This window comes from Grampus griseus (assembly GCF_964374135.1).
Source record: "Grampus griseus genome assembly, chromosome: 1".
Lineage (NCBI taxonomy): Eukaryota > Metazoa > Chordata > Mammalia > Artiodactyla > Delphinidae > Grampus > Grampus griseus.
The window spans coordinates 138,768,963-138,795,916 of record NC_139017.1 but is presented as its reverse complement, the minus strand read 5'-3'; the positions used below and the strand labels follow the sequence as shown (position 1 = coordinate 138,795,916).

General features: G+C 45.1%; 1 protein-coding gene and 1 pseudogene across 2 annotated transcripts in view; one reads left to right on the top strand and one right to left on the bottom strand.

The window, feature by feature from the left end:
* LOC309830712 (solute carrier family 25 member 3-like) overlaps window positions 1-5,083 on the bottom strand; it is a 95,732-nt pseudogene extending 90,649 nt beyond the window's left edge. The window contains exons 1-2 of the transcript in view: window positions 5,054-5,083; window positions 3,881-4,756 (exon numbers count right to left, since the gene is read on the bottom strand). The product of the transcript in view is annotated as a solute carrier family 25 member 3-like (transcript). The remainder of the gene's footprint in view (window positions 1-3,880; window positions 4,757-5,053) is intronic.
* A 13,802-nt stretch (window positions 5,084-18,885) lies between these two features.
* Window positions 18,886-26,641, top strand: DMRTB1 (DMRT like family B with proline rich C-terminal 1; the record flags this gene model as incomplete). Its single annotated transcript, XM_082667296.1, has 6 exons — window positions 18,886-19,459; window positions 21,645-21,850; window positions 21,915-21,972; window positions 24,906-24,973; window positions 25,079-25,232; window positions 26,577-26,641. The coding sequence occupies 6 exons, from the start codon at window positions 18,886-18,888 to the stop codon at window positions 26,639-26,641; spliced, it is 1,125 nt and encodes a 374-aa protein (XP_082523422.1).
* Window positions 26,642-26,954: the final 313 nt, after the last annotated feature.

Genomic DNA, 26,954 nt, shown 5'->3' with positions numbered 1-26,954 from the left:
AATTAGCAAATTGCCTCTAAAATTTTGGATACTCTATAACTGAAGGTCTCAAAATATGCTAACTAAAATGGACACACATACAAACAAATCTTAGTTATAATTACATCGTTAGCATCCTCTCTACTCACTGACCCATCCAAATAATAGCATTCAGGAAAACAAGACAAAGCTTTATAAATAATACTAAAATTTAAATTTCCTTTCAAATAGTTCTTTGCTCATGATTTAAAAAATGATTGATCTTTAAGACCACATAAAACAAGCATACTTTGATTGAATGGTTGCCTATCAAAATGTGATCTTCAGAAAATTATTCTTGCCTTTGAAAGGATCTAAAGAAAAACTTTCTAAAGACACACTTGTACAGCAAGGAAAAATCCTCAGAACATTAATACTTTGATTCTCTCCAGTCTGCATCAGTGTGGTTTAACATGTAAATATGGCCTTTGTTTTTCAAGATTTTACCTATTCTCTTTATTCACTTCTCAAAAGACAGATCAATGGACGAGATTACAGCTCCCTATCATGAAATTAATCTCAAATACTTGAAAAAGCTACTTTTAATCACCACCTGGGGGAAAAGATAAATAGCCCAAGCTAGCTTTTTTAGCTGTAGGAACTAAAGCTTAGAGGAAAAAATTAGAGAATGTGATAGGGTAAAGCCTCTTGTTGAAACTGCAGTACCACAAATTTTTTAAAAATTAAAATCACTGTTTTTATGACCATCAGTCCCTTCAAGTTAGGGATGAGGCACTGACCTTGTGCCGGAAATAATTTAAATATTAAATTAAATGTATTTAAGTAGTTTGCAGTTTGATCACTTCTAAGTTATTACACAATAGGTTTTTCACAATTGAGACACATTACAAACTTCCCATTAGTGCAAAATTAGTAAAGTTTTATAGTATGTACAAATAGAAGATTTGAAAAATATAGTTTTTGAGGTATTAGAAAAAGCAATTTATGAAAAGTATAGTCATTGGTTATGTCAAGGTGCTGAGCTAGAGTGATGAAGAAAATGTGGACTCTGATTCAGACTGTATCAATTATTAGCTTTATGAGCAAGTTACCTAGCTTCTGAGTCTGTTTCTTTACATATAAAATGGACTACTTCAAAGATTGAGATTGCATGAAAACGAATATAAAATGTCTAACAATACCAGACATAATCTATGGCTTTTCTAATTCTAACAGATATGCACGATTTCACAGAGTGGTAATTACAGACAAGGTAAAATACTGAATAGAAGTTTAAATTGTTCCAAAGGAATACTAACTAGAAAAAAACACCTCATGACTCTGAACTCACATTATCTTTCTTAAATTATGTTTTATTCTTTATTGTTAGCTACCATGGTCCCTATTTATTCAGACATTTGTAAACTACCATGAACAAAAAAAGGCAAATAGAAATCTAGGGACTGGGACTTCCCTGGTGGCGCACTGGTTAAGAATCTGCCTGCCAATGCAGGGGACATGGGTTCGAGCCCTGGTCCGGGAAGATCCCACATGCCGCGGAGCAGCTAAGCCCATGTGCCACAACTACTGAGCCTGCATGCCACCTACTGAAGCCCGCGCGCCTAGAGCCGGTGCTCCACAACAAGGGCAGCAAGAGAAGCCACCGCAATGAGAAGCCTGCGCACCACAACAAAGGGTAGCCCCCACTCGCCACAACTAGAGAAAGCCCGTGCGTAGCAATGAAGACCCAACACAGCCAAAAGTAAATAAATAAATTAATTAAAAAAAAAAAAAAGAAATCTAGGGACTGAATATGAAAACTGCTGACCCAAACTAAGTAAACCCATCCTCTCAACCATGTCCATAACAGTAAGAATCATGCCAAACAGTTCTCCTTAGATTATACTTGTCTAAACATACACATTGTATATTACAGAAATTATCTGGTGTTGTCAACAGAACAATCATGAAATACCACAGACCAGAATACTCGGTCTCCCACTTTCTTAAAACTCCATAGATTTTGTAGCAATTCCTTAAATTACATTACATTAGAAAGCAACTTACTTAATAAATTATTGACCAACGAAACTTCCTACAAACATTTTACACTAGTCAAAAATATATGTTTTAAAACTTTGCAAAAATGAAACTGCACAATTTATTTCCTCAAAATTTATCATTCTCCTTCCTTGAGAACTTTTCTTTTCCACAAACCTGGACACTAACTTCCTAGGGAAAGTGAAAGTGTCTTAAAAATACATAATGACCTGTCTCCTGCATCCTCCCTAACAAAATAGGAGCGCTAAATATAAATTTCATTGCATCTCATTCACAAGTTCTGACTTTTTTCCTCCAAGCTCTTTATTATCCAGTCAAGACGTTCAAACATACTTAGACACTTTTTTTCTGTTAACCACTAAACGGTTTACTATTACATAGTTAAAACATTAACATATCCTAAGTTTGTGGGTTGTTTTTTTTTTTTTTGCTGTAAGCGGGCCTCTCACTGTCGTGGCCTTTCCCGTTGCGGAGCACAGGCTCCGGACGTGCAGGCTTAGTGGTCATGGCTCACGGGCCCAGCTGCTCCGCGGCATATGGGATGCTCCCGGACCGGGGCACGAACCCGCGTCCCCTACATCGGCAGGCAGACTCTCAACCACTGCGCCACCAGGGAAGCCCAAGTTTGTGGTTTTTAATACAAGTTGTTAGGGCAATTGTGTAACATTTTGGTAAATCATATCAAATATAATATTGAAGTTTATTTCTTATTCACATTCTACAAACATCTCTAATTCACAGAATTTCACTAATTTTATAGTTTCCCCAGTCAGAGATGTGAAGGCTACAGAAAACTGAAAACGTGCCTTATAACTTCAATAAATTTTATGAACCTCAACCACTGTAAAGATCAATGAAATATCTACCACATTAAATGAATGACATTTGTTACATTAAAAGTGAGATTTTTTTCCTTTCAAAATTACAAAAACCATTCTTTAATATTTAACCAAAATTTGTTGGAATTTGTAGGGGTGTGTGTGTGTGTGTGTGTGTGTGTGTGTGTGTGTGTGTGTGTGTGTTTAAATGTCAGGGTGGTATGATTTTCTTTGCATGTATGGCTGTTGAAAGCTGAGTTGTACAAAAGAAATCTTTAGAGAACAGAGACTTTTCTTTACATATTCCCAGAGCCTGCCCTTCATCTCGTTTTGGTTTTCCACATTGATCCAATTGTAGCACTTCCTGGAGCGAGCTAGGTTCTAATCAGCAACATGAGGAAGAGAATAGGACAAAGCCAAATGAGAAAATGCAGATTTCATGTCATGCTCTTTGAAAACAGTGAATGCTTTCTGAGCTATCAGGCAATGTAAGTCACAATTTAACGTTTAATAATTTTTACCTGTAATGGACATGAGCAGGAAATACGGAATGGGTCCTTTGTCTATTCAATAGGTGCACGATTTCTACTGAGATGAGCACCATGTAGCAGAATTTTACTTTGCTCTCTGTCCCACATAGTTGTGCTGACCTTAAAACCTCATTAGTAGGCTATTCAGGAGTGATGCTTGGATAATCTCCACCGAATGGTGAATCAAAGAAGATGCAATCTAGAGGCACGAAATCACCTAACGTTACTTCCTGTTAAGAATTTTTTCCTTATGATTGTGGAAAAGCTATTGAGTTAAAGCAACCATGCCGACTCCCCAAAGATAATGGTTCAAACCGCCAAAAGAAACGGTTGCAATTCTATTGGACTGCAAGAAAGAAGGAATCAATCGCTTAAAGAAAAGTCGGTCTGCACGTTAAGTCACCTCTCCACAAACGTTAACATCCTACACACTAGTGTTGTTTGAATGCAATCCCACACCGAATCGAAATACTGGCCAACAGTGGCCACAGGAGTCGTCCAATCCACGCCTACTTCGCTTCTTTAGGGATTCGGGTGTTTGAGGGACCGGAGGGCGAGGCAGCTTGAAACAGACCTTGACCGAGTCACAGATGAACCACTGCAGCGCGGTCAGGGTGCCGATCATGATGATCCGGGCGAACAGGCCCTTCAACACGGCCCCGAAGCCCAGGTTGCGAAGAACCTCAAACGCCGTGCTGCTGCCTTTCTCCTTGTTCAGAACGGACATGACGGAATCGGCCGGGTGGGACACGACGGCGCAGAAGACGCCAGCTGTGTAGCCGGCCGCGAAGGTCATGGCCAGCTGCTCAGCTCTGGTGTACTGGCTCTGCGGCTTGGGCACCACGTACTTGGAGAGCGCCTCGACGGTGTGCTCGAAGCAGGCGAACTTCATCATGGTGTAGGGGATCTGCCGCATCCAGCGCGGCGCCACCCCTTTGTAGAAGGCCCACCGGCCCTCCTCACCGTACATCCTGGGGGCCGCGGCCTGAGGCGGCCAGGTACAGGCTGCTTCTCCACTCGTGGCCCTTCTCCTGGCCCAGGAGCTGCGCGTAGCGGATCTATACGGAAGACCTCGTATGGGCCGAACTTGAAGAGGCCCTGCAGGGAGTAGCTCAGGAAGGTCGGGGCCCAGCCTCGGGCCAGGCCGCGCAGCCCGTCGTTCCGCACCGTCACGCCGAAGCCGCTCAGGATGCCCTTGTACTCGCCGGGGTTCACCTGCATGCGGCACTTTACCAGGTCCAGGGGCACAATGGCCGTGTGCGTCAGCCCGCAGCTCAGCATCCCGCCCAGGCCGCACAGCTGCAGGTACTTCGTGGAGCTGTACTCATAGCTGGGTTCCTCCACAGCCGCCGCCCAGGACCTGCCCTGGAGTCGGCCCGCGCTTCTCACCTGCAGGGTTCGGTAAATGCCAGCGTCACACGTGGCCGAGCTCAGTCTACTCACACACTCCCCTCAGCCGGAGCTCCTTCCTCCCTCAGGGGCCCCGGTGCATTGCGCATGCATCTGAGTTTACCCCCGAGATCCCGCCAACCCAAAGGTCAGGGTGAGGGACAGGCCGGCCGGCGCCCACAGGGCTTCAGTCGTGCTCTACCTAAACCCATAACAACCTCTACCATCGGCTGGGCTGCTTTGGGGTTGCAATCCCACTCCTGAAATTTTAAGTAGGGGCATCGCCCCGCCCCTCACCTCCAGGACCGCTCTTCGCCCCGCCCTCATGCCTTCAGGCGAATGGGCTTCTGATAACGGCAGGAATCCCGCCCTTCAGCCCTTCTTAGCCAATGGTCAGTGGTCCCTAGGTCTCACTTTCGCTGGTGGGTAAGGCTTTCCGTGCCCAGAGTGGCTTCTGTCCGGCTCAGCCGCTTAGTCTAATACAAAGATACTAAAAAAGTAAATCAACAAGTACAAACATGAGTAAACACATGAATAGGCAAGTAAATAGATAAGGAGGTGAGTGAGAGGGCGAAGAGTCGCCATGCACCGTTGCCTTCCTGAAAGGCTTTTCTGGAGTCCTCACTCAACTGCCCGCTTATGGTAATGGTCATCTCCATGGCCACAGAGTGTTCTATGGAGGGAATGGGCAGAGAGAACCAGGAACCTGGTGTTGGAGGCCCAGTCCCTCAGCTTCCGGCCTTACCTAACATTCTTTTGCAGATGGGAAGGATATCTCCCTCCAACACCCACACTCCACTCTTGTTTCCCTCCAAGAGTTGTGAAGGTTTAGGAAGCATGGAAGTTCTCACTAAATAGAGAGAGGGTGCTGATTATTTTCATTCATTAGGTATTTTTTTCATTGACTACTGAATCCCTGCCATGATTCTGGAGTTTACGAAAGTCAGAAATCCTCTCTCCTCTTAGGGAGCTTGCAGTCTCATTGGCCTGGAAAATGAGAACTAAATGACTCCACGTGTAAATAAGTAGCATATATTCATTCATTCACTCACTGTGTGCTGGCCCCTATGCAGGATTAGGGGTTTAGCAAAGAGCCAGACATATTTTTGCTTACGTCTAAACAAGGAGATTAAAAATTGGTATTGTGTGATAAGTATTATGACAGGAGTTTGAATAAAGTTCTGGATGAACAATGAGGGGCAACTAATTCTGCCTGATGAATTTAAGAAGACTTCTCAGAGGTCTTGAAGGATGAGTAGGAGTCAGTTATATAAAGAAAAATGGAAAGATAATTCCAGGTTAGGGGAAACATGAGTGCATGACCCACTGAGGAGAGGTGAGTAATTTGGCATGGTGGAAACCAGCAAGGGTTGAGTCTGAAAAAAATAGAATTGGGTCAAATTAGGGAACGCCTTAATACCTGTTCAGGACTTTGACTTTTATCATGTAGGGAGGCCAGTGTTTCTCAGAAGTGTGATCCATAGACCACCTCCATCAGAATCATCTGGAGAATTTTATTTAAAATCCCTGATCACACTCTAGACCCTCGGAATGAGAATCTGAGAGTAGGACTATGCAATTTTAATAAGTTCCCTTGGGTGGATTCTTCATGAAACTTCACTAAAGTTTGAAAGCCACAGAATGTGGATGATGGGAGGTCAAGAATTTTTTAAGGTTCTCTGATTAGTAATTCAACACATATCCTGGATGTGTATACAACTCTGAAAATTCATCAAGCTGTACTTTGAAGATTAGTGCTCATTACACACTTTATACATGTTATATCATAATTATTTTTTAAAAAATTGGCTGGTATAAAATTCTAACCACAAACTAGGGATGATGGCCAGAGGGAAAGCAGAGGCAGATACAAGACTTCTCAATCAACAAGTCTTACTGAGCTCGTTTCCTTATTGTAGCATTTTTTAAAAAAATTAGTTTATTAATTTATTTATTTTTGGCTGCATTGGGTCTTCATTGCTGCCCGTGGGCTTTCTCTAGTTGTGATGAGTGGAGGCTACTCTTCGTTGCGGTGCACAGGCTTCTCATTGCGGTGGCTTCTCTTGTTGCGGAGCACAGGCTCTAGGCTCACGGGCTTCAGTAGTTGTGGCTCACGGGCTTAGCTGCTCCGCAGCATGTGGGATCTTCCCAGCCCAGGGCTCAAACCCGTGTCCCCTGCATTGGCAGGCAGATTCTTAACCACTGTGCCACCAGGGAAGCCCCATTGTAGTCCTATACCAATGTTAATTAATTAAACAAGGCCCTTAGACTGAGAGGACTTTAATGCTTTGGCAATTTATGTAAGGAAACCAACCAGCTAGGCTGTTTGTGATTGGTTTTGATTTTCCAAATAAGGCAAACGCTTAAGCTATAACCAATCAAATAATTTTCTTGCTCTGCTTCAGCATCTCTATAAAGTCTTTCCCCTTGTTCCTGTCACCGGAGCACTTCTAAATACTTCCTGTTTGGTGCTGCTAAACGATGCTGATTAAGATCCACTTTTGTTGTAAAGCAATTATACTCTAATAAAGATGTTAAAAAAAAAAAGATCCACTTTTGCTCAAATAAACTCTTAGAATATTTAATATGCCTCAATTTATCTTTTAACACCAGGAATTTCAGTATTAAAGAGAAGACTCTCTCCTTGAGTCATAAGAGAACAATGAAGTGTTAAAATATCCCATGCTGACGAAATCAGGGCTTCCCAAAGTATGTTCCTGAGGATATTGGTCCACTTGAAAAAGGTCAGTGGTCCAGCAAGTTCTAGGGGCATTTTGTACTAGAGCATTCATTCTCAACTGAGGTGATAATATCCCCAAGGCGGTGAAAATTGGTTCTTAAGGGGCCAAAAAATCTTAGTACAGTGGTTTGAGACCTTCCAAAACTCAACTCTACCCAACAAAATCTTATTCCTTGTTATTTAATTTCCATGTTGCGGGAGGAGAGCAGGGAGGGTCAGGGGGATAGAAAAAGGCCATTAGGGAAAGAAAGTCTAAAAAGGATGTGGGAAGGGAAGGCCAATAATGAATAAAAGATTAAGGAACACTAGAGCTTCCTCTTGCAGATTCCCTTCTTTAAGAGACGTTCTATAGTAAAGAACTTTACTTTGTTAACTTAGGGTTCCCTAATCTTACTGGATCTCAGAAGCCCTTTTGTATATTATACCTATTCACATTTCACAGACGTAGTCTTCCGTGGAGCATATTTGGGGAACTGCTGAACTCTATCCAAAAATGAAGTTTAGAGAAAAAAAGGAGAAAAGAGGACCAGAGTAATAATAGCAATGACCATTTACTTAGGCCTCTGTTTCCTAAAGGTGCAACTTGTATGTTTTGCTAACATGTAACACAGGTCACCAGCTATTTTGTGAAAACTGAGGTTAAATCAACTTATCTCATTCATATGAGATACTTGTTCTTTACCATTAAGATATTGCTAAATAAAATGTACAAGTTGAAGAAACCAATCTAGAAATTTTCAGGACCAGAATTTTCTTAGACAATTCTTAGTTCAATAACTAAGCCATAAAGTCAGAAACAACTGGAAGTAGCCTATAAAAATATTTTGGCATTACAGAGCACAAAAACCACCACTATTAAGTTTATCTCCTTGGTACTTATGTAACGTAGGGCAACATTTCTGTCTTGAAATCATTATTACACTTTTGCTGTATTCTCCCTGCTAACTTGAGTTGAACAGTAGACCTTTCCACAGGGCCAGATGTAGACTTTTATGTTTTCTTATTTGTTATACTTAAAGAGAAGAAAGTTAAAATGTGCTCATTCATTCAACAGAATTTTACTAAACTTCTATTATGTGCCAGGCATATTTTGAATTCACATACCAAAGCAGAGCTAATCTACATTGTCCTCAGACAGAATTTTCATGAGCTCTAGAACAGAATCACAGAGTTCCCAGGTAAAACAGCATACACTTCTCAAGTACCTGCTCTTTTCCAGGTGAGGTAAATATCTCTAATCCTTACAACAACTGTACAAGATAGATATTCTTCCCATTTTATAAATATAAATGGCGGACACTGTTGTCTACCCAAAAACCAATTGCCTATTCCTCTTTGCTACAGAACCTCTGTTTGTTCAGGTATCTGGCAGATATCCTGTGATCTCTACATCATATTTGCTCACTTTCTTCTCATGACATTTTAACTTGCAGGTAGGGTATTTGATTTTGGGCCATAAATACTTAGGCCCATTGATGGTTTCTCTGCTCCAATTACACAAGTATATATCTGTGCACGATGTCCTTACCCCTATGTCCATGTGTTTGTGTATGTCTTTCCACTTTCCTCTGCCAGTTCATGTCATTTTTCAGAATCAGAGACAGAGTATGTATGTCAGAAAACTTTCCTTTATTAACCTACCTTCTTTGTGTTTTTCTGGTAATTACAGTTTAGTTCGCCAGACATTCATTTGTATTTAATCTGGACTGCCATTTTAAAAAACTGTAAAGGAAATACTTCAGATGAGACTGTAAGAACACAGCTTACTTTGTTTATGTTTCAGGTCATGATTCGGTGTTCTATCCAGTCTCCGTGGGCATTGGCCGACTCACTTATCAGTGACAGTGAACTGGAGTAGTTGCTTGAGTTATTTTCTTAGCTTTAACATATACAATGAACTTAAGCAGGTAACTTCATCCCCCATCGTGAATCTCTATATCCATCATAAACATTTAGAGAATACAATTTTTGGTATGTCATTTTTAAAAAAAGCACATGAAGGACATTGAAATTAATAAATTTAAGTTCTTAGGAACTGAATGGGAAGGGGAATTCAATGTTTATTAAACACCACTATGCGTAAGACACTATGTATAGTGGAAAAAGCCACCAGCTTTGGGCAGAAATAAATTCTGAGTTCACCTTTTTTTCTAGCTGTGTGACCTTAGACAAGTTATTTAGCCCCTTTCTGAGCTCCAATTTATGTATGTATTTTTGACATCTGTAATTAGGACTAATTATAACCTTTTAGAGTTCTTATAAGAAGAGAGTATGCACACAAAACATCTAGCCCAGTGCCCTGTGCATTAATGAGCATCCCATGAATGTCAATTCTGTTACCTGTCCCCCTTTTCTGGTCCTCCTTAATCCTCTCAGAACCCATGTTTCTGTGATGCCATAGTCTCTGCTCTTTCCCCTCCACTTGAGTGGATGATTTATTCTGTTAACTAAATTCCAACTGACTTAGACGGTTTAGGACAGGAACTGAAGAAATTCTAAGTGTCAGAAGTGTGAACTTCTTTGACAATGCCCCAGGACATGTCATGGCATAAAACAAGTAGGACGGAGGTTGCTCTCCTGTGGCACAGCAGAGGGGGCCACAGAGAGGAACAGGACAGACAACCGGGTGGCCTTTTTCCTTTTCCAAAGTGACTCTTCCAGCCTAGTGCCTTATTCAACTGAATTCTAGCTAGGTCTGCCACCTCATCCCAGTTTGTCCCAGACTTTCCTGGTTGTAGCACTGAAAGTCCAGTGTCCCTGGAACCCTCTCAGTCTCAGGCAAATCAGGACAGTTGGTCACTGTACTTACAGGAGTCTGAGCTGTGCTGGTGGCTTCCAGCCACTACCAGTGTGCTGCGGCATAAGAATCACTGGCTTTGGAGCCAGGCAGCCCTGGGCCCAAATCCCGGCTCGTTGCAACTCTAGCTATGAATCTTACAAAAGTTATCTTTCTTGAACCGCAGTTTCTAGATCTGTAAACTTCATCCTATTCTTTCCTGAATTTGTAATGAACTTCATATTATTACTAAATTAAATGATAGCACAGTGCTTGCAATGTTATAGGCCCTCAGTGAATGTTAGTTCTTTCCTTCCTGACTTCCACATATTTAAGAGGGTTTCATTATCCCCTTAGGTACCATGTCTCTAAAAGTCCCTGATTCAAGGAAGGGAGGTGGCCCATTGGACAGCAGGGGGCACTGTTGCCACTATTCCTCTCTTTCTACCCGCTGCTCTGCATTCCCCCCATCCTCACACCAAAGCAATGAAGCTTTAGTAAACCACTGATCAAAGATGGCTAAACTCTAAACCCACACTTGGTTTTAACTTATCTAAATGTGTCCCACATGCCTGCAATAATGTTCAGGGTGTATCTGGACCATTTTAAATCTTGTACATTTAATTTATAATCCTCCTCTCTCCAGGAGGTTTGTGATGTGCCAGGGGGTCAAATGTTTATTCTTAGAATTATTTAACCCCAATCAACTAATCATTCTAAAGAATTGTATACTTTTTCCCCTTTTTTGCTTGACCAGATTGGAAACAATGACAGGCATTTAACTGAGATTTATTTGTAAAACTCTGTCAGATTGGGAATTACGGAGTTCTTTAAATTGTCTCTTAAAATAAATATTTCTGATTTATCTGGCAAGTTAAAGGGGGAAAAGCAACAATCTCCAAACTCAGTCTAACCATGTTTAAAGAGAATGTTGTGGGAGGTAATAATCCCTATATGTTTGGATGAAAATCGTTCATAACAGATCTTCATGCCTTTTTGTTTGTTTGTTTAAGGAAGTACTTGTGTGAAGCAACGTTAGTGCTCCTAGTGGGAATAACTGTTTACCTGTGGTGGGTTCTGGAGAGGGAAGTACATACATCAAGTACTTTTTAAGTTTCCAGAGTTCTTAACAATATTAAATTTCCAAAGAACTCCACTGATCAAGCAGCATGTACATAATCTACCTGTGCCCTTTAATAGGAATCTTAGGAGAATCTGATGGACTATGTATCACAGTAATGGTGTAACCTTAGTATATAATGACACCCTTCTTTCTTTCCGAGTTTACACAGCAGTTTATTGGTAGTTTATAGCTAACAAGATAAATATGACAATATTCCTAGGAAAATAACATCAATGCATCTGCAGATTCAAAATGCAAACTAGAGCTTTTTTAGACTCTTCTAGCTAACATGTTCTAGTAGTCAGATAAATATTTCCAATTGTAAAGCATGAGTGTTTTGATCCCATTGGAAAGGCCCGAAGTGACAAGGAGTACATTCAAGTTAGTGACAGTAATGTAGCCAGCATGAGGAAGGGGTGTATGAAAGCGGTGCACTCCTCGTGACAATGGCAAAACAGCTGGAATTTGAGCTGCTGTTGAAAACCTGGTCTTCAGAAGTGGAAGGAGGATTGAGCGGGCAAATCTCTTTCAGAGCTGTCCAATAGAAATATGTGAGACATATATGTAATTTAAAATTTTTTGGTAGCCACATTAAAAAAGTTAAAAAAACCACATTTTAAAAAAAAGTTACCTCAATACATCCAAAACAATCATTTCAATATATAATCTATAAACAATTATTAATGATACTTACATTCTTTTTTTCATACTATGTCTTTGAAATCTGGTGTGTATTTTATTTTCGGCATATCCTAATTTGGACTAGCCACACTTCAAGTGCTCAATAACCACATGGGGTCATAGCTATGGTACTGGACAGCTTGGGTTTAATCTATGCTTGGAGAGCCTGACACCACAAAAAGGTTGTGCAGCTGAATCGAATCTTCTGGTTAGAGGTAGCCTTGGGTAAGCCAGAGGTACTACGTCTCTCTCCTCATTCTCCATTCCCTTGCCCCTTCTTCTTCCTTGACATCACGTAATGCACGCTAACCACGTGCCAGATCCTGGTTGCTGTATCTAAATGCCTTATCTCATGAATCCTGAAAGAATCAGAGATCTTACTTTATAGTTAAAGTAAATGAAATAACTAAATGATGGTACTATAGTGTAGTGGCTAAGATACAGACTTAGAGGCTATTCATACACATTTCTGACACTTCCTGTATACCTTGGGTAAGAAATTTCTTCATTTCTCTAAGCTTCAGTTTTATCATTTGTCAAATGGACAAAATAAATGTACCTCCCTTATAGATGTTGTTCTGTGGTTTAAATGAGGCCACATTTTGCACTTTACATTTTGCATTGCCTGCAAAGCTGTAAGCATGCATTAAATCTTAATATCATTAAATGGGATAAATGTGGGACACTTCGGAATTTGCAGCAATTATACAAACATTACTACTGCTACTACTACTGAGGTGCAAAGAAGTTAAATGACAACCAAAGTAACACAGCTAATAAGTAATGATCAGGTTCTCAACCCAGTTTGCCTGTCTCTAGAGCAGTATTTCTTGCCATCTGTTTACAGTTATAACATGGACTGAATTTGTACTGACGTTATACATAAAATGAAAAGGTCTTTTGAAAGATAAATTCCTGATGTCTGTTTGCTGTTCTCATAGAAGCAGAATTCAGGGAAAAATACTGGGTGTTTTGTGTTTTGTTTTTGTTTTTTGATAAATAGGAATTTACTGTTTTAAGAAACTAGACAAGGAACATACATAGAGAAAGGAAGATTAAATTTTTCTTTGTTCTTTTTTTCTCTCTTTTTTAAATTGAAGTATAGTTGATTTACAATGTTGTGCTAGTTTCTGGTGTATCCTTTGTTCCTTTTTACTCTGATTTTACTAGGGAACAGTATCCTGCGTATATTGGCATTAAATTCATGCATGTTGCATTAAAACAAATCTGCATTTTAACAAAGGACAGGGATATTAAAGCTACTAGCCACTTTTAACACTGTACTTATAGGGACATGTCACCCTTTAAGACAAAAAATTTCTTGAAATCTATGGAAATTGGATAGTACTATCAAAAGTACAGGTGATCAGTTATATATACTGTGAAAGTTTCTATGTGTGTAAAAATACTTTTTTCCCATCAAATTAGCAAGTATATAAAAAACAAATGTCAGTGCTATTGAGTCTAACTCAGCTACTAGCAATGCCACTGTGAGCATGCCCTCTCTGCCCAGATGCTGTAATTCTTATCTGCTCCACAGAATTGTTTGTTCCAGTCTTTATCTACACAATCTCTTCAACGGCTTTCTGTTTGATTTCATCTCATTTTTCTTTTCTCTCACTCCTTTGTCTTCCATCACTGCTGCTTTGTGCTTCGTCTGTTTAAGATTCCTAGGAGAAGGCATATGAATCGGTCAGGGACCCAGGGTTAGGAGGAACAACCCTGCCTAGCATAGTGCTAGTACAGGGCCATGACTGGCCTCAAGTGTGTGCCCCACCTGGAACAACTGCCCCAAAGAAAACCCCACTCAGCTCTATTTTAATCTGCAATACCTATGTGAGTCCTAGTTACTTATTGTTCCACCTTCTGAAAGAAAAACCAAGGACAGAGACTAGATGTCTGGATATGTAGGTTCTAGTTTGGCCTGGTTCTGCCATGTCATTTCCACTCCTTAGTCTTAGTGATTCTGAACCGAACTTGGGTCTGCTCACCTGCTGTGCAGCAGAGCCAGTTTACTGGTGAAGGAAAGTATGGTGTTTATTTATAGGGTGCCAAGCAAGGAGTACAGGCAGCTCATGCTCAAAAGACCTGAACTCCCCGATGGCTTTCAGGGAAGGGCTTTTAGAGGCAACATTTGGGGTGAGGGTTGCAGGGGGATGACTTTCTTCTGATTGGTTGGTGGTGAGGTAACAGGGTGGTGTTTCAGGAATCTTAACCATTAACTTTCTGATTCCAACCAGTCTGGGGTCAGGTGCTCCTGCTCAGCTTGTGATCACCATCCTCTACTCGGGTGGGGGGTCTTAGTTCCAGTTCCTACAGAATAACTCAAAGATATGTGTCAGATTGTTGCATGTATCCCCTGAGGAGGAACTAGGACTCTGTTTTCCTGCTGAACTATTGTTTCTTGACAGCTTTTCCTTTGTTTCTGCATTCCCTCACTTTCCTAATTAGTAACTGATTGCATCTGTTCTTTGGAACTCTGGGAAGGCCTAGGAGACTATAAAGCCTTTTTCTTTATAAGAAATGGGAGACATGGAGGGGCTATTGTACGCAGGAGGGCCCTGCAGGGTCCTGCTCAGTTTCAAAGGTGACAGCTATAGTTTCCTCTAAGGGCTCCCTCCACATGGCTACTGCTCAACCTCTCCATCTCCTCTCCCTCCAGTCTCCTGACCTCACTGTACGATAGCCACGCTGCAGCCTTAAACATGCTGTTCTGTCTGGGACACACCTCTCCTGCTCCTGTACCTGGCTAATTCCTACTCATCCTTTAGGCCTGAGCTCAGGAATCAGCCCCTCAAGGAAGTCTTCCTTGACTTCTTGATCCAGATTAGGACCCTCATATGGGTTCCTATAGCATCCTGGGTCTCCGCACCACTCCTCAGCTTTCATCTGGAATTGTTTGTTTACTGTCTGGTTTGCCAGCTAGGAAGTATACATAAAGGTAAGGATCCTATCTTTTTATTTACTTCTGTGTCCTTTATGCTTAGCACATAGTTGACGCTCAATGAATATTGGCTATGGGTAAAGAAAAGCAAGTAAGCAGGGCATCCTAGGAATTTTCACCAAGTTGCTACACCTTCATCCTCCTTTGCCCCAACTGTAATGGGGTACGTAACAAGACAAACATTTCTATTAATCACCAATGCTTTCTTGGGGAGAGCACTGTGTTTGCTTAGAAGAAATATCGAGCTACCAGATATATGGTTAAGAACATGGACTTTGAGGATAAATTTCCTGGTTCTGAATCATGGCTCTGTCACTTAAAGCCTGAAAACCTTGGGCAAGATACCTAACTTCTGTAGGCTTCAGTTTCCTCATGTGTAAAATGGGGCTGAAAATAATAGTACCTACCTTAGAGAGTTGTTTTGAGTATTATATGAATATATACACATAAAGGGCTTAATAATTACTGGCACATACAAACACTTAGTAAGTGCTAGTAGGTATTATTACTGTTCTGAAACCATCAGGGATAAGGGGTAAGCTCAAGGAACCAAAGTTGACCCTCAGATTCTGCTTGTCGGGACAGTAGTCCTGTTCACTCTGGGCTTTCTGTTTTGTATGATGTTTGGTAAAAGTTGGTGGATTCAAGTTGATTTACTGTGCCAGTGAGAAAGGAGATGACTTTGACATTGGCAGGAGAGGGAGGTAAGATTCATTTGTACATTCAACAAATATTTACTGAATGTCTATATTGAGCTAGACATAAAGAAAAGTAAGATAGTCACATCCATTACAGAACTCTCAAAAATCAAGGAGAGAAAAGCTAGAGAGGCTGGGTACTGGGGTGGGGGTGGGTGGGTGGGGAACCAGACCAGTTCCTCTCCAGTGGGTGTGGCACAGCAGAGGAGGATCTTGAGAGAACAGAAACGCTAAGGCAGGATTTTAAAGCATCTGCTGTAGGATGTGTCATGTAAATCCTCCCCTCTATCCCCTACAAAATCTTCAATAAAGTTTTCATTGCTCACTAGAGAGAGCCTGAAGAAGAAGGTAGCAGATATCTAGGTTATAGCCGCTGGGGGAAAGATGCTATAGGCAAAAAAGCCCTTCCTTACTCGTGTGTGCTACCAGTGAGGAAACATTATAGTGCATGCAATATTTAATGATTATAAATGATACCCCTGTGTACTGCACAATACAGGGCTCTTTAAAATGAATATGAATTAAACAGTACCAATAGCAATCATATTAACAGAAGAGAAGAGGCATCATTCAAAGTAGGAAATTTGGGACTCCGAGGAAAATACAGCCATATCTAAAGCTGGAACTCAGATATGACCATCAACCAGCCCCTTTGTGGTTAACTAGTCAAACTGGTGATTCCCCAGTAACTATAACTTGTCATTTTATAAACTACTGTTTACGATGATGCAGACTTTCTTAAACATAACATCCAAAGGTTTAGGTGTGGGGAAGGAAGGGGTCTACTATGTACTTACTGCTCTCATCCTTCTTTGACTTCCAGTTTTTCACTTTTACATCTTACCATCTTTTTAAATAATAATTTAAAGAAGTATATCTATATCTATTTCTATCTAGCAGCAGCAGCCTAAGAAGTAATCAGTCATCAACCTAAATAAAACAAAACTCTCAATTTGCCTGAATTTCCAAGAGTGAAATAAATAAAGCTCTGTTGGAATTTACCTACACAGATTGAGACTTTGCGGGGAAGAGAGAAATAAACTAGTATATTTTTTTCTTATTTGTTTACTATATAAACCCTGAGGTTTCTGCATCTTATAACGTGACTACTGATTAAAAAGACATATGGTTGTTTATTAATTCAAAGCACTATGCAAATTCACATCACCTTGGGTAAATTTTGCCCCTAAAGTTATGAAATAGATATGGAAGCATTTTGTCCTTAACAAGGCTAAAATAAGTCAATTCAAATAGTTGTCTTTGAATAGGATTTTCCTTTAAATCATTAATAGGAAAATGAAGAGAGCTTGGGTGGTCAAGCATGAAAATGTAAATGAGAGTAGTTTTCTTGTTTAGACCTTATCAGCTGATGTTTAAATTTGACAATGCAGAAAATGACCTTATAATTTGCAGCATAATGAAACAATGCAGCTTATGCCCCAGTTTTTTTGACAGTAGTATTGAAAATATGATTTTTAAGTAACATTTTCAATTGACAAGGTCGGTGAAAAAGTTAGACATTCTGAATTGAGTAGAGTCAGAAAAAGAGCTTGTCTGTCCTTGTATCTACGGGACCATATTTTTAAAATCAAAAATTAAGATACAGGGTGTTAGAGCAAAGCAGAGACAAACGTAGGTCTCTTTAAATGGATTTAAATTACCAGTGAAATTCCTAAAGGGCCAAATAATACAGGAAGAATATACTTTTTGCCCTCTTATTAAGATGAGGAATATATATATATATATATATTTGTGTGTGTGTGGTACGCAGGCCTCTCGCTGTTGTGGCCTCTCCCGTTGCAGAGCACAGGCTCCGGACGCGCAGGCTCAGCGGCCATGGCTCCCGGGCCCAGCCGCTCCCCGGCATGTGGGATCTTCCTGGACTGGGGCACGAACCCGTGTCCCCTGCATCGGCAGGTGGACTCTCAACCACTGCGCCACCAGGGAAGCCCGAGGAATATATTTCCTTAAAGCAGAAAAAGATTTTAGAAACCTCTTTTCAGCTTTCCAGTACATAATCAGCCTCAGATTGGCAACCACTTCCTATTGTCAGGCAGCTGGTGAGAAATACAAAATACAGCTGCAACCAGAGGCTCAGGAAGATCAAGGTGGACACCAGGCCTTGGCTCTCAGCTTCTACCATTCTGCGACCCGAAAGAGAGAACTTCAGAGAAAGGGCAGTTAAAAATACACACGTTTTCACCAGGTATTAACCATAACTACCTCCTTAAAGAAAATGATTGATCCTATGATCACAAGCTTTTTTCTTTCCTTTTTGGACCTAAGGGGGGCGGGGGAAGACCTCAGGGAGTCACAAATTTCTATAAAACAAAAAAATGAATTAGTTTAGTAGTCTTGGGAAGCTATGAAGTTTGTGGCAACTTTTTAGGTGTCCCGAGATTTGGGTTGTTTTACAGAGGTAACTAAATTCATGGCACAGTTCAAGCTCATGCTAAAATATCCTAAGTCTATTTTACTTCAAAGCATTCTAAGTATGCTTGACTTTGGAAGGCATCAACAACAGCAATATGCCATCTTCCAGAAATGCATTCCTATACCAATAAGACTTAAAAAATGGGAATTACTATAGGGCACACCCTTGAGCAGCTATCACACTGCACTGAGCTCTTGAGAATATTCTGGAAGCATCGCTGTGAACGGCTGCTTCCCTGCAGGGGAGATAAATTAAATTCAGCAGAAGCAGCAGCTTTTGGAAGGAGAAACACGGTTTGCCTTTTGGAATGCTTTTCAACCGGAATGGGTTTGTTTATACGTTCCTCTGGAGCTTTAAATCTGTGCACCGTTGAATATCACTCCGCCTTTTTCTTTGAAACTACGAAATAGCTTCTGTCTGTGGGATGGCGGGAATAGAGAGTTTGGAAATTAAATGCCTAAAGCGTCAGATAATCCAGATGACATATATGCAATAGCATTCCATGAAGAACTTATTCAACCCAATCCCTTGCATCTTATTAACCAAGGGATAGAAACTCTCCAAATTTTGCACCCAAAAAAGGAAAAATGCAAGGGTCTTGCTGCAGTTCCTGGGACGCACTGAGAGTCGCTTTGTTACAAGTGTATCCAAAGTCCCCAGCACCAGCGACTCGTGGGGCACTGCTCATCCGTGCTCCACTCGCTCTGCAGCTCCCAGAGGTAGCGGTTGTGCTATGGAGGCAGACCTTGCCAAGCTGGCCGACAAGATGCTGCGCGCCCCCAGGTGCTCCCGGTGCCGGAACCATGGCTTCCTGGTGCCGGTCAAGGGCCACGCGGGCAAGTGCCGCTGGAAGCAGTGCACCTGCAAGAAGTGCTACCTGATTACCCAGCGCCAGAAGATCACGGCCGCGCAGCAGGTACTCCAGAAGCAGGTCTCCGAGGAGGAGCAGGAGGTGGCCCTGTGCGCTCAGGGGCCCCAGCTGGCCTCCGGGGACGCGGCCGCTGTCCCGGGCTCAAGCTTACGCCCGCTGCCTCTGCCTGCCGCTTCGGGAGACGCGCACCCGGGCCCCGAGGGCCGCGCGACCGCCTGCTTCCTCCAGAGACCCCAGCAGGGCTGGAGCCCCGGCCGGAGCACCTTCCAGCCAGTTCTGGGCGGCCGCGTGGGGCCGAGCAAACAAGCCGCCGCGGCGATGCCCAGTTCTCTGAGGCCCCAGCTCGGGGCGGAGGCCGCTGGCCGGGGCTGCCCCGGCCGCCTGGAGCTGAGCAGGTCGCTTCGGCCGGTGCCCAGCCCGCCATTCGCCAACTTCGGTAAGATTCTCGGGCGGGCCCCGCGCGGCCTTGCCCTGCTGTTGGTTCCTCTCCAGGCTGCCGCCTCCCCGCTCCCCACGCCGGCGTCCCAGGCCCGCTCGGATCCCGCGGGGAAGGGGTGGGGGTGGGGAAGATGCTTTCTAGAGGTAACCTTGCTTTGGGATACCCTTTTCTGAGTAGTCATTTGGGTTCGGTGCCTTTTTGCAAGAAGGTAAAAGAGAGAAAGGAATGGGTGGCTCTGAGGGCTTTTAACATTTAGCTACAGCTTTTTGCGTTTCCATCCTGAAAGGAAAAAATGGCCCCCAGTCGACTTTGCTGCCCCTCCTCCTCCACGGAGAGGCTCGAGGCAGCCTGACCATACTGCGCTTGCGCGCCTCTTCCCGCCCTTTTCTTGGGCTGGAGGCTCCTCCCCAGGACGTCCCTGTGGGTGGTCTAGCGCAACAAGACTGCGCCTGCGCACCGTCCCCTCCGTTTCTGTGCCCTAGAGGCCCCGACCCTCACCCGTTCCCTGCCCCAATGGGTCTGTCCGTGCAGCCCTTCCAGCCCTTTCCCAGGCGTGGGTGGGAATGCGAGCTCTGCACACTACAGGAGGACGGTCTATTGAGATGATTGTTTTTGCCTGTTTTTTCTCCCCTCCCTCCATATGCATAAATTACATTGTTCCCTAGGTCTTGTGGCTTTCACTATTACAATTTCAAGTCACGTGTAGATTTGAAGCTTTTTTTTTTTTTTTTTTTTTTTTTTTTTTTTTGCGGTGTGTGGGCCTCTCACTGTTGCGGCCTCTCCCGTTGCGGAGCACAGGCTCCGGACGCGCAGGCCCAGCGGCCATGGCTCACGGGCCCAGCCGCTCCGCGGCATGTGGGATCTTCCCGGACCGGGGCACGAACTTGTGTCCCCTGCATCGGCAGGCGGACTCTCAACCACTGCGCCACCAGGGAAGCCCAGATTTGAAGCTTTTTTAAAGGGGCTCGTTTTGGGTGCAGACACGTGTTTTCTTGGTTTTCTCTGTGGCAGTGTGGTAGAAAGAGCACAAGTCTGAGTCAGGACGCTGGGGGCCTGCTCACTCTAACCCTAGGCAAGCTCCTTCCTTCTGTGGCAGTCTCTCCCCTCTGTATGCTAAGGGGATTGGCCTGATGCTCTCTGAAACCCGTTTCTGCCTTCTGGGGCATTCTAGGAAAATATAGGTCCCCAGAGAACTAGATGGGGAAGACAGATCTGAGACAGCAATTCTAGGAGAACGATATCTTTCCATGGACGCAGTGCCTTCCTCCCTTCCTTCCTTCCTTTCATTTATCTATTTTTGGCTGCCTCGGGTCTTCGTTGCCGTGGCCGGGCTTTCTCTAGGTGCAACGAGCGGGGGTTGCTCTTCGTTGCGGTGCATGGTCTTATCATTGCGGTGGATTCTCTTGTTGCGGAGCACAGGCTCAGTAGTTGTGGCATGCGGGCTCTAGAGCGCAGGCTCAGTAGTTGTGGCGCACGGGCTTAATTGCCCATGCCACGCCATGTGGAATCTTCCCAGACCAGGGCTCGAACCCGTGTCCCCTGTGTTGGCAGGTGTATTCTTAACCACTGTGACACCGGGGAAGCCCCACAGTGCCTTTCTTTGTTCCATCTCTCAAAGAACAGGGACTGAGCCCTGAGCACCATGTGTCAGACACTAATGATGAAAAGGATGAGTCAGATTCCTTGCCCTCAAGGATCTTGTCCTGGGGAGAGGGACACCACTGATCAAAGAGTCGCACAGATTGATGTATAGAGCTCTAATAATCGATGGTTTAGCTGTGGTCAGAAGGAAGATTAGGAGCTGAGTACTGGGGACTTCAGGAGGCAAAGTGGGGTCAGGAGAAAAAGCCTTCCAAGCTTAGGGAACAGCATCTGCAGAGGCCCTGAGGTGGAGGAGAAAGAAGGAGCTGCTAGATTTTCGGGAATGAGGAGGCTGGAGTGGAGGCAGGAACTAGCCCACATGGGGCTTCGTGGCTGTGCCGAAGGACTTTTCCTAAGAACAGTGAGTGGAACATGGGTGAAGGGTTTAAAGAGCAGGGAGGGTCGAAAGCATAATGGATGTGGGAGTTCTCTGTAAATGGATATGAGTGTTTATTGTACTGCTACCTTCAGACAGTAATGTGATGCCCTGTTTCCTAGCTCTGTGTGTTTTTAACACTTCCCTCATTGTGTCCCTTTTCAGGGCCCCCTCTGAGCGTCAACTCAGATCGTGTGGTGGGGTCTGGGTACCTGGAAAGAGAGCCTTCCAAGCTGTACCACAACTGCTCCAGCATGCACCCCTACCACCCGTTCCTGCTGCGCTACCAGGATGCATCCCTTACCCCGCGGGTCCCCCTGCAGCAGGGCTTCCAGCACATGTCCTGCAGCCACTACAATGGAGCAGGCTTGGTGAGTACCATCCCTGACTCCTCGAGGTTCCTCCTTACCCCAGTTACCCTGGCTGCTTTTACAGACCCTCAGTCCCAGGAAGCCAGCCATTGTGCCCACTCCGTACCAGGCCCTGGGCACTGGTCAGGATACAGCATTGACCTTGTACTGTGTGCGCCTCTGGGAATGCACATGTGTAGCCAAGTCTGTACACATGTAGACAAGTCAGCCTGGGCTGTGGCGCGGGTTAAAAGGCTCTGGGGGGAGCTCGGGCAAGAAGGAATACAGACACATTTCAGATGAGCCTGAGGAACCGCCACGCAGTAACACTGAGTGAGCACCAGCCTTGACCCATGGAATGCCAGTGCTAGAAGGGCCCTTCATTTTGCTGGGTACCAGAAAGGAAATATCACTTTCCTGGAGCCACACATTTGAGGGCACAGCCAGGAGCAGACGTAGGGCCCCTGCCCCAAAGGTATATCCCACCGGAGACGGCAGAGGGCTTTCAGAAGGAAGTGGCATTTAAGCTTAGTCATGAAAAATAAGGAAACCTTCCCCAAACACCTGTCACCTTAGGAGATATTTGTTGAAAGAATGGATGAAATTTAATCCTTTTATAAGATCAGTGGTTGGCTACTAACTGGTGTGCTTTTGAGCCTGGAGTTTTGAGTGCTGGATGTGTAAAAGTCAGAACCGTTGTGTGAGATACGGGTAGGGGGACCAGGTTTTGTGGCCTTGGTTACTAGCTCCTTCCGCCCTTTTCCCTTTTGGCAAGCACTGAGGGCCATCAGGACTGCAGGATAGTGAGAGGCCTGGGTGACCAGTCCTGACTTTGACCCCATAAGGCTGGACCTGCGGGGGAGGTTGGCTCAGACGCAGTTCAAGTTCACGGAAATGTAGACCACTGTCACCTTTACTGTCTCCCTCAGAGCTACAAGCCTAACGCTGGGTGTTACAGAGATGTTTCCCTTGGGTGGAGGGTGGAGAAGAGCGAGTAGAGAGTAGGCTTCTTTGGTTTAATGTGGGAAGTGAGTAAGAGAAAGGATAAAAGCTTGGCATTTACATAATGAGGTCATTAGCCACAGGTCATTAGCCGGTTCAGTGGGGTTCCAGCTGTGACCAGGCAGGTCAGGCACGCAGGGGCTGGATCCCCACTCCTGCTTCACCTCAGCAGCATCTCCTCTGTCTGTTCCAGATCTTTTAAAGTTTTATTTAGAAATCATTTTCCATTCATTCAAGGGGGAAAAGTTGGAACACCCCTGGTCTTGATCATTTCCAGGGTGCCTACTGGCCCTTATGTCAGCCCTCGAGGTGCATGTTATTTCATTGTAGGGCAGGGGAAGAAGGCTCCAGGAAGTTACGTATTTGTCCAGGGTCACAGGACTGGGGAGTGAGGGACTAGGATTCAGATTACACAGCTGGTCAGTGACAGAGCCAGGACAGAGGCAGAGCAAACATGGCCCTTGACTCTCACCGCCACCCTTGCCCTGCCTGAAATTTGGGGGTGCCGGCCACCCAATTGCAGCCCAGGGAGAGCACGGCGTCTCTAGCCTCCACACAAAGAGAGGGACCTTGGCCAAATGGAGCACACACCCACCGTCTGCTCACACAGAAGCCTGAGGCCTGGCATCGGGGCAGGGCTCTGATTGACAGGCCTGCCAGACGGCCTTTGTTAGGAGTGTGATCTCAGTTGGTTTATCTGGGCCTAAGCTGCCACCACAAGCCCCAGGCAGGAGCTGTGATCCAGGGAGAGACTCCGCTGAGCAGCTTGGAATTAAAGCACTAATAATCCCCCTTCCCACCCCCTTCACGTCTGGATAGAGGACCAGGCATTTATTTGTGAAGCTGTTTCGAACCCAAGAGCCTATGAATTGCTTTCATCGTTGTCCTGCTGGCCCCTGCTCAGCCTCCTAGATACGCCCCGAGCCACCTTCCACCTTCTCTTCCTGTCCTGCCCCACCTGCTACTTCTTTGCTTCCTCTTTTCTCTTCCCACAAAAGAGCACAGGCCTGGAATCGCACAGACCTAAAAACCAATCCTACCTCCGCTGTTTACTGGCCACATGGCCTGGGGATGTCACCTAACCTCTGAGGACCTCGCTTGGGTTCTTAATCTGTACAATGGGGGTGAGAGCCCTATCTCATAGGGCCATTGATAGATTCCAGCAATAAGGTGTGAATGCGTACAAAGTGTCTGGCACAGGGTCTGGGACATGGCAGGTACTCAAAAGTGGGCTTATCTTCCCTTCCTTGTGGTCAAATTAAGTTAGGAAGTGCTGGGTTAACCTAAGGAGATTTTTGCAGACTGCCTCGAGGCCTTTACTATGCTGTGTGTGACTCACCGTGTGGAGGTGGTAGGCAGTGTTTCTCAAACTCCCTTGACAAAGAACACTGTTGGGAGCACTTTTAGAAATACCTTGTAGGACACCAGAGTTCTCTGGAGCACAGCTTAGGAAGGGCTGCTCTGAAGCATCTGGATGGAGAAGTAAACAATAGGACCCACAGCTGAAATTCATCATTTTCTATCACATTCATGTCTTTCCAGTTACGTTTCTCTGAGCTGTGTAGTCATCACCCCTCCACGTCCCCTCATTCCAGCCTTGGGGTCCTGTGATGTGGGGTGAGCTTCCATCTTCCGGAGAAGGAACAGAAATACAGAAGGGCTGAGTGCTGAAGCCACTTTGCTGAGGTCACCCAGCTGCCCTTGCCTCAGTAACGGCTGCACGACACTGGCCGGTTAGAAGGGGGACACCCCCCAGGCCCAGCGACCCTGAGTCTGAGTCATTACACGTGGGGAAGGTGGGACCACACGTAGTCGGGATACATGCAGATCCTTCTCCATTGCAAAGCAGTGGGGTCAGGCCGACTCGGGATTCAGTTCTGCCTCTGCCACTCACCAGCTCTGTGGCCCCGGGCCTGTACCTTCATCTCACTGATGCAGTTTTTGGTCACCACAGTGAGGATAGTAATAGAACCTCCCTCCTAGGGTCGTAAGGATGAAAGGAGGTTGTGAAGCTGTGCAAGTGCGCCTGCTCCCAGGCTTATCTGAGGTGTGCCTTTGTTCCTTCTTGCCTCAGTCATCTGGCAGGTGCTTGCCAAGCAGCCTGTTCCGGGCGCCCTGTGCCCCGGTGTCTGGGCCACAGAGGTGAATCTGCCCCACGGGGAGCCCCCCATTCAGGAGAATGAATGTTGGGTTGGCCCTTCTGGCCAACCCTCTCCCCTCTGGCTCTCTGCTGTGTGCGCCCCACAGGTGGAGGAGCCAGTGGAAGACCTCCAGACCCGCTACTACCTGCTGCCACCGGCCCAGTTACCCCCGCGGTACCTCACCATGCTCCAGCGCGTGCCCCCGCCGCCCACATCGTCCTCGCTGCCCATCGTGTCTGACGCGGACAAGGAAAACACTGGTGAGTGAGCCCCCACCTTCCAGCTGCCGAGGGGCCAGGGAGACTTTCTGGAGGAAGGGGGCCCTACTGCGAAATGGATGTGCAAAGAAGGGGAATAGAGAACAGAATTTTAAATGTGCTGGGCCCTGGGTAAGCTCTTCCTTGCACCCCTCCCTAAATTCCATCCGTGATCATCTAGGGGAGGTGGGTCCCCATTCTCAGGTGAGGAAGCCGACAGAACCCTGAGAGGTTCTCCTATATGTCCGTGGCGGAGCTCAGATTTCAACAGAATTCTCTGCCTGGCTCCAGGTCCAATGCTAATTTCCTCACCGTAGCAGTGCCCGTGGGCAGAGACTTGGAGGATGGCACGCATGTGGTGTGTTCAGAAGACCAGAGGTGCCGGGCCTCTCTGGCTGGGGAAACAGCACGTGCTGAGCCTGGGGCAGCAGCTGGAGCCAGTTTTGGGGCTGGTGGGGATGATTCCTCTCCCCCAGGCCACTCTGGAGAGAACCTGCCCTTCACAGCTCTGCCACTGGTGCACTTGGTGATCTTGGGCACTCACACCCTCCTCTAGACCTCAGTCTTCTCACCTGTAAAACAGGCCCTGTCACAGGGTTACTGTGAGGGTCAACTGCAACTCTGGATGTGAAAATGCTTTGGGTTTTCTTTTGAGGGCCCTTGCAGGTTTAAAGGTTCTAGGATTTTTTTTTTTTTTTACCCTTTCCATCCTCCCCTGAGGCTCCACAGGAAAAGAAACTAAGGCCTATTTTACACTTGCTGTCTGTGCAACACCTAGATCTGTTAGCTGGGGAGATGGTGCAGTGTGGCTTGAAGTACGCTGGCCCTGGTGCCGCACAGCCTGGGTATAAGTCCTGACTCCAGCGCTTGCCAACGGTATGACCTCGGGCACGTTAATTCACTCCTTCGTGCCTCAGTTTCAGTATCTGCACAAGCGGACTAATAAGGGTCCCTTACTTCACGAGGCCATCCTGAAGATGGCTGAAACGATAAAGGCGGTAGTAAAAGTTCATTCTCATTTAGTGTTTCACCTAATCCCCTGATGCTGCAAAGTAGGGCATCATCTCCTTTGACAGAAGGAGAAGCTGAGGTTCCCAGCTGGGAGTAGCTTGCTTCCTCCCACCCAGCTTGTGACAAGCAGAGCTGGAGTTTGAACTTGAGTCTGTGTCATGTGACCAGGGCTAGAATTCCAGTGTCCTGACTCCTAGCAAATTAAAGGTGGCAGTGGGAATAACTAATTCTCCGTAGGGACTGGGAATGATGAGAATGCCTTCGAGAAAACTTACATCTGAAAACAGGTAATTTTTCCTCTTGCTGAATCCAGCCCCTCTTCTCTGTCCTTCACAGATGACCAGGATACGGAGGGGCCGTGGGAGCCCAGCCAGCCTTCGTCCCAGGAGCAGTACGACTAGGCCCCGGCCCTCAGGCCAGCAGAGTGGGGCCTTGGGGGTGTTAACAGCAATGATTTTCTTGTCTCTGTTCAGTGATGTGTAGGGAGGAAGGATAGTGATAGGCGTAAGATGACAGTTAATTCCCATTTCAAGATTGGAGGAAGGAAGGTGATTGCTAAAGTTCTCTCAATCCTGAGATAACAGGCGGTTGAAAAGGAGCTTGGAGGGCAGAGCCAGGGCTGTAAGGAGTGGGGGACTGGTGGAAGCTCACGTTAAGGAATGAATTTAACCATCTCTGGTTTGTGCTGCTGTTATCAGACTCGCCCCCAGAGGC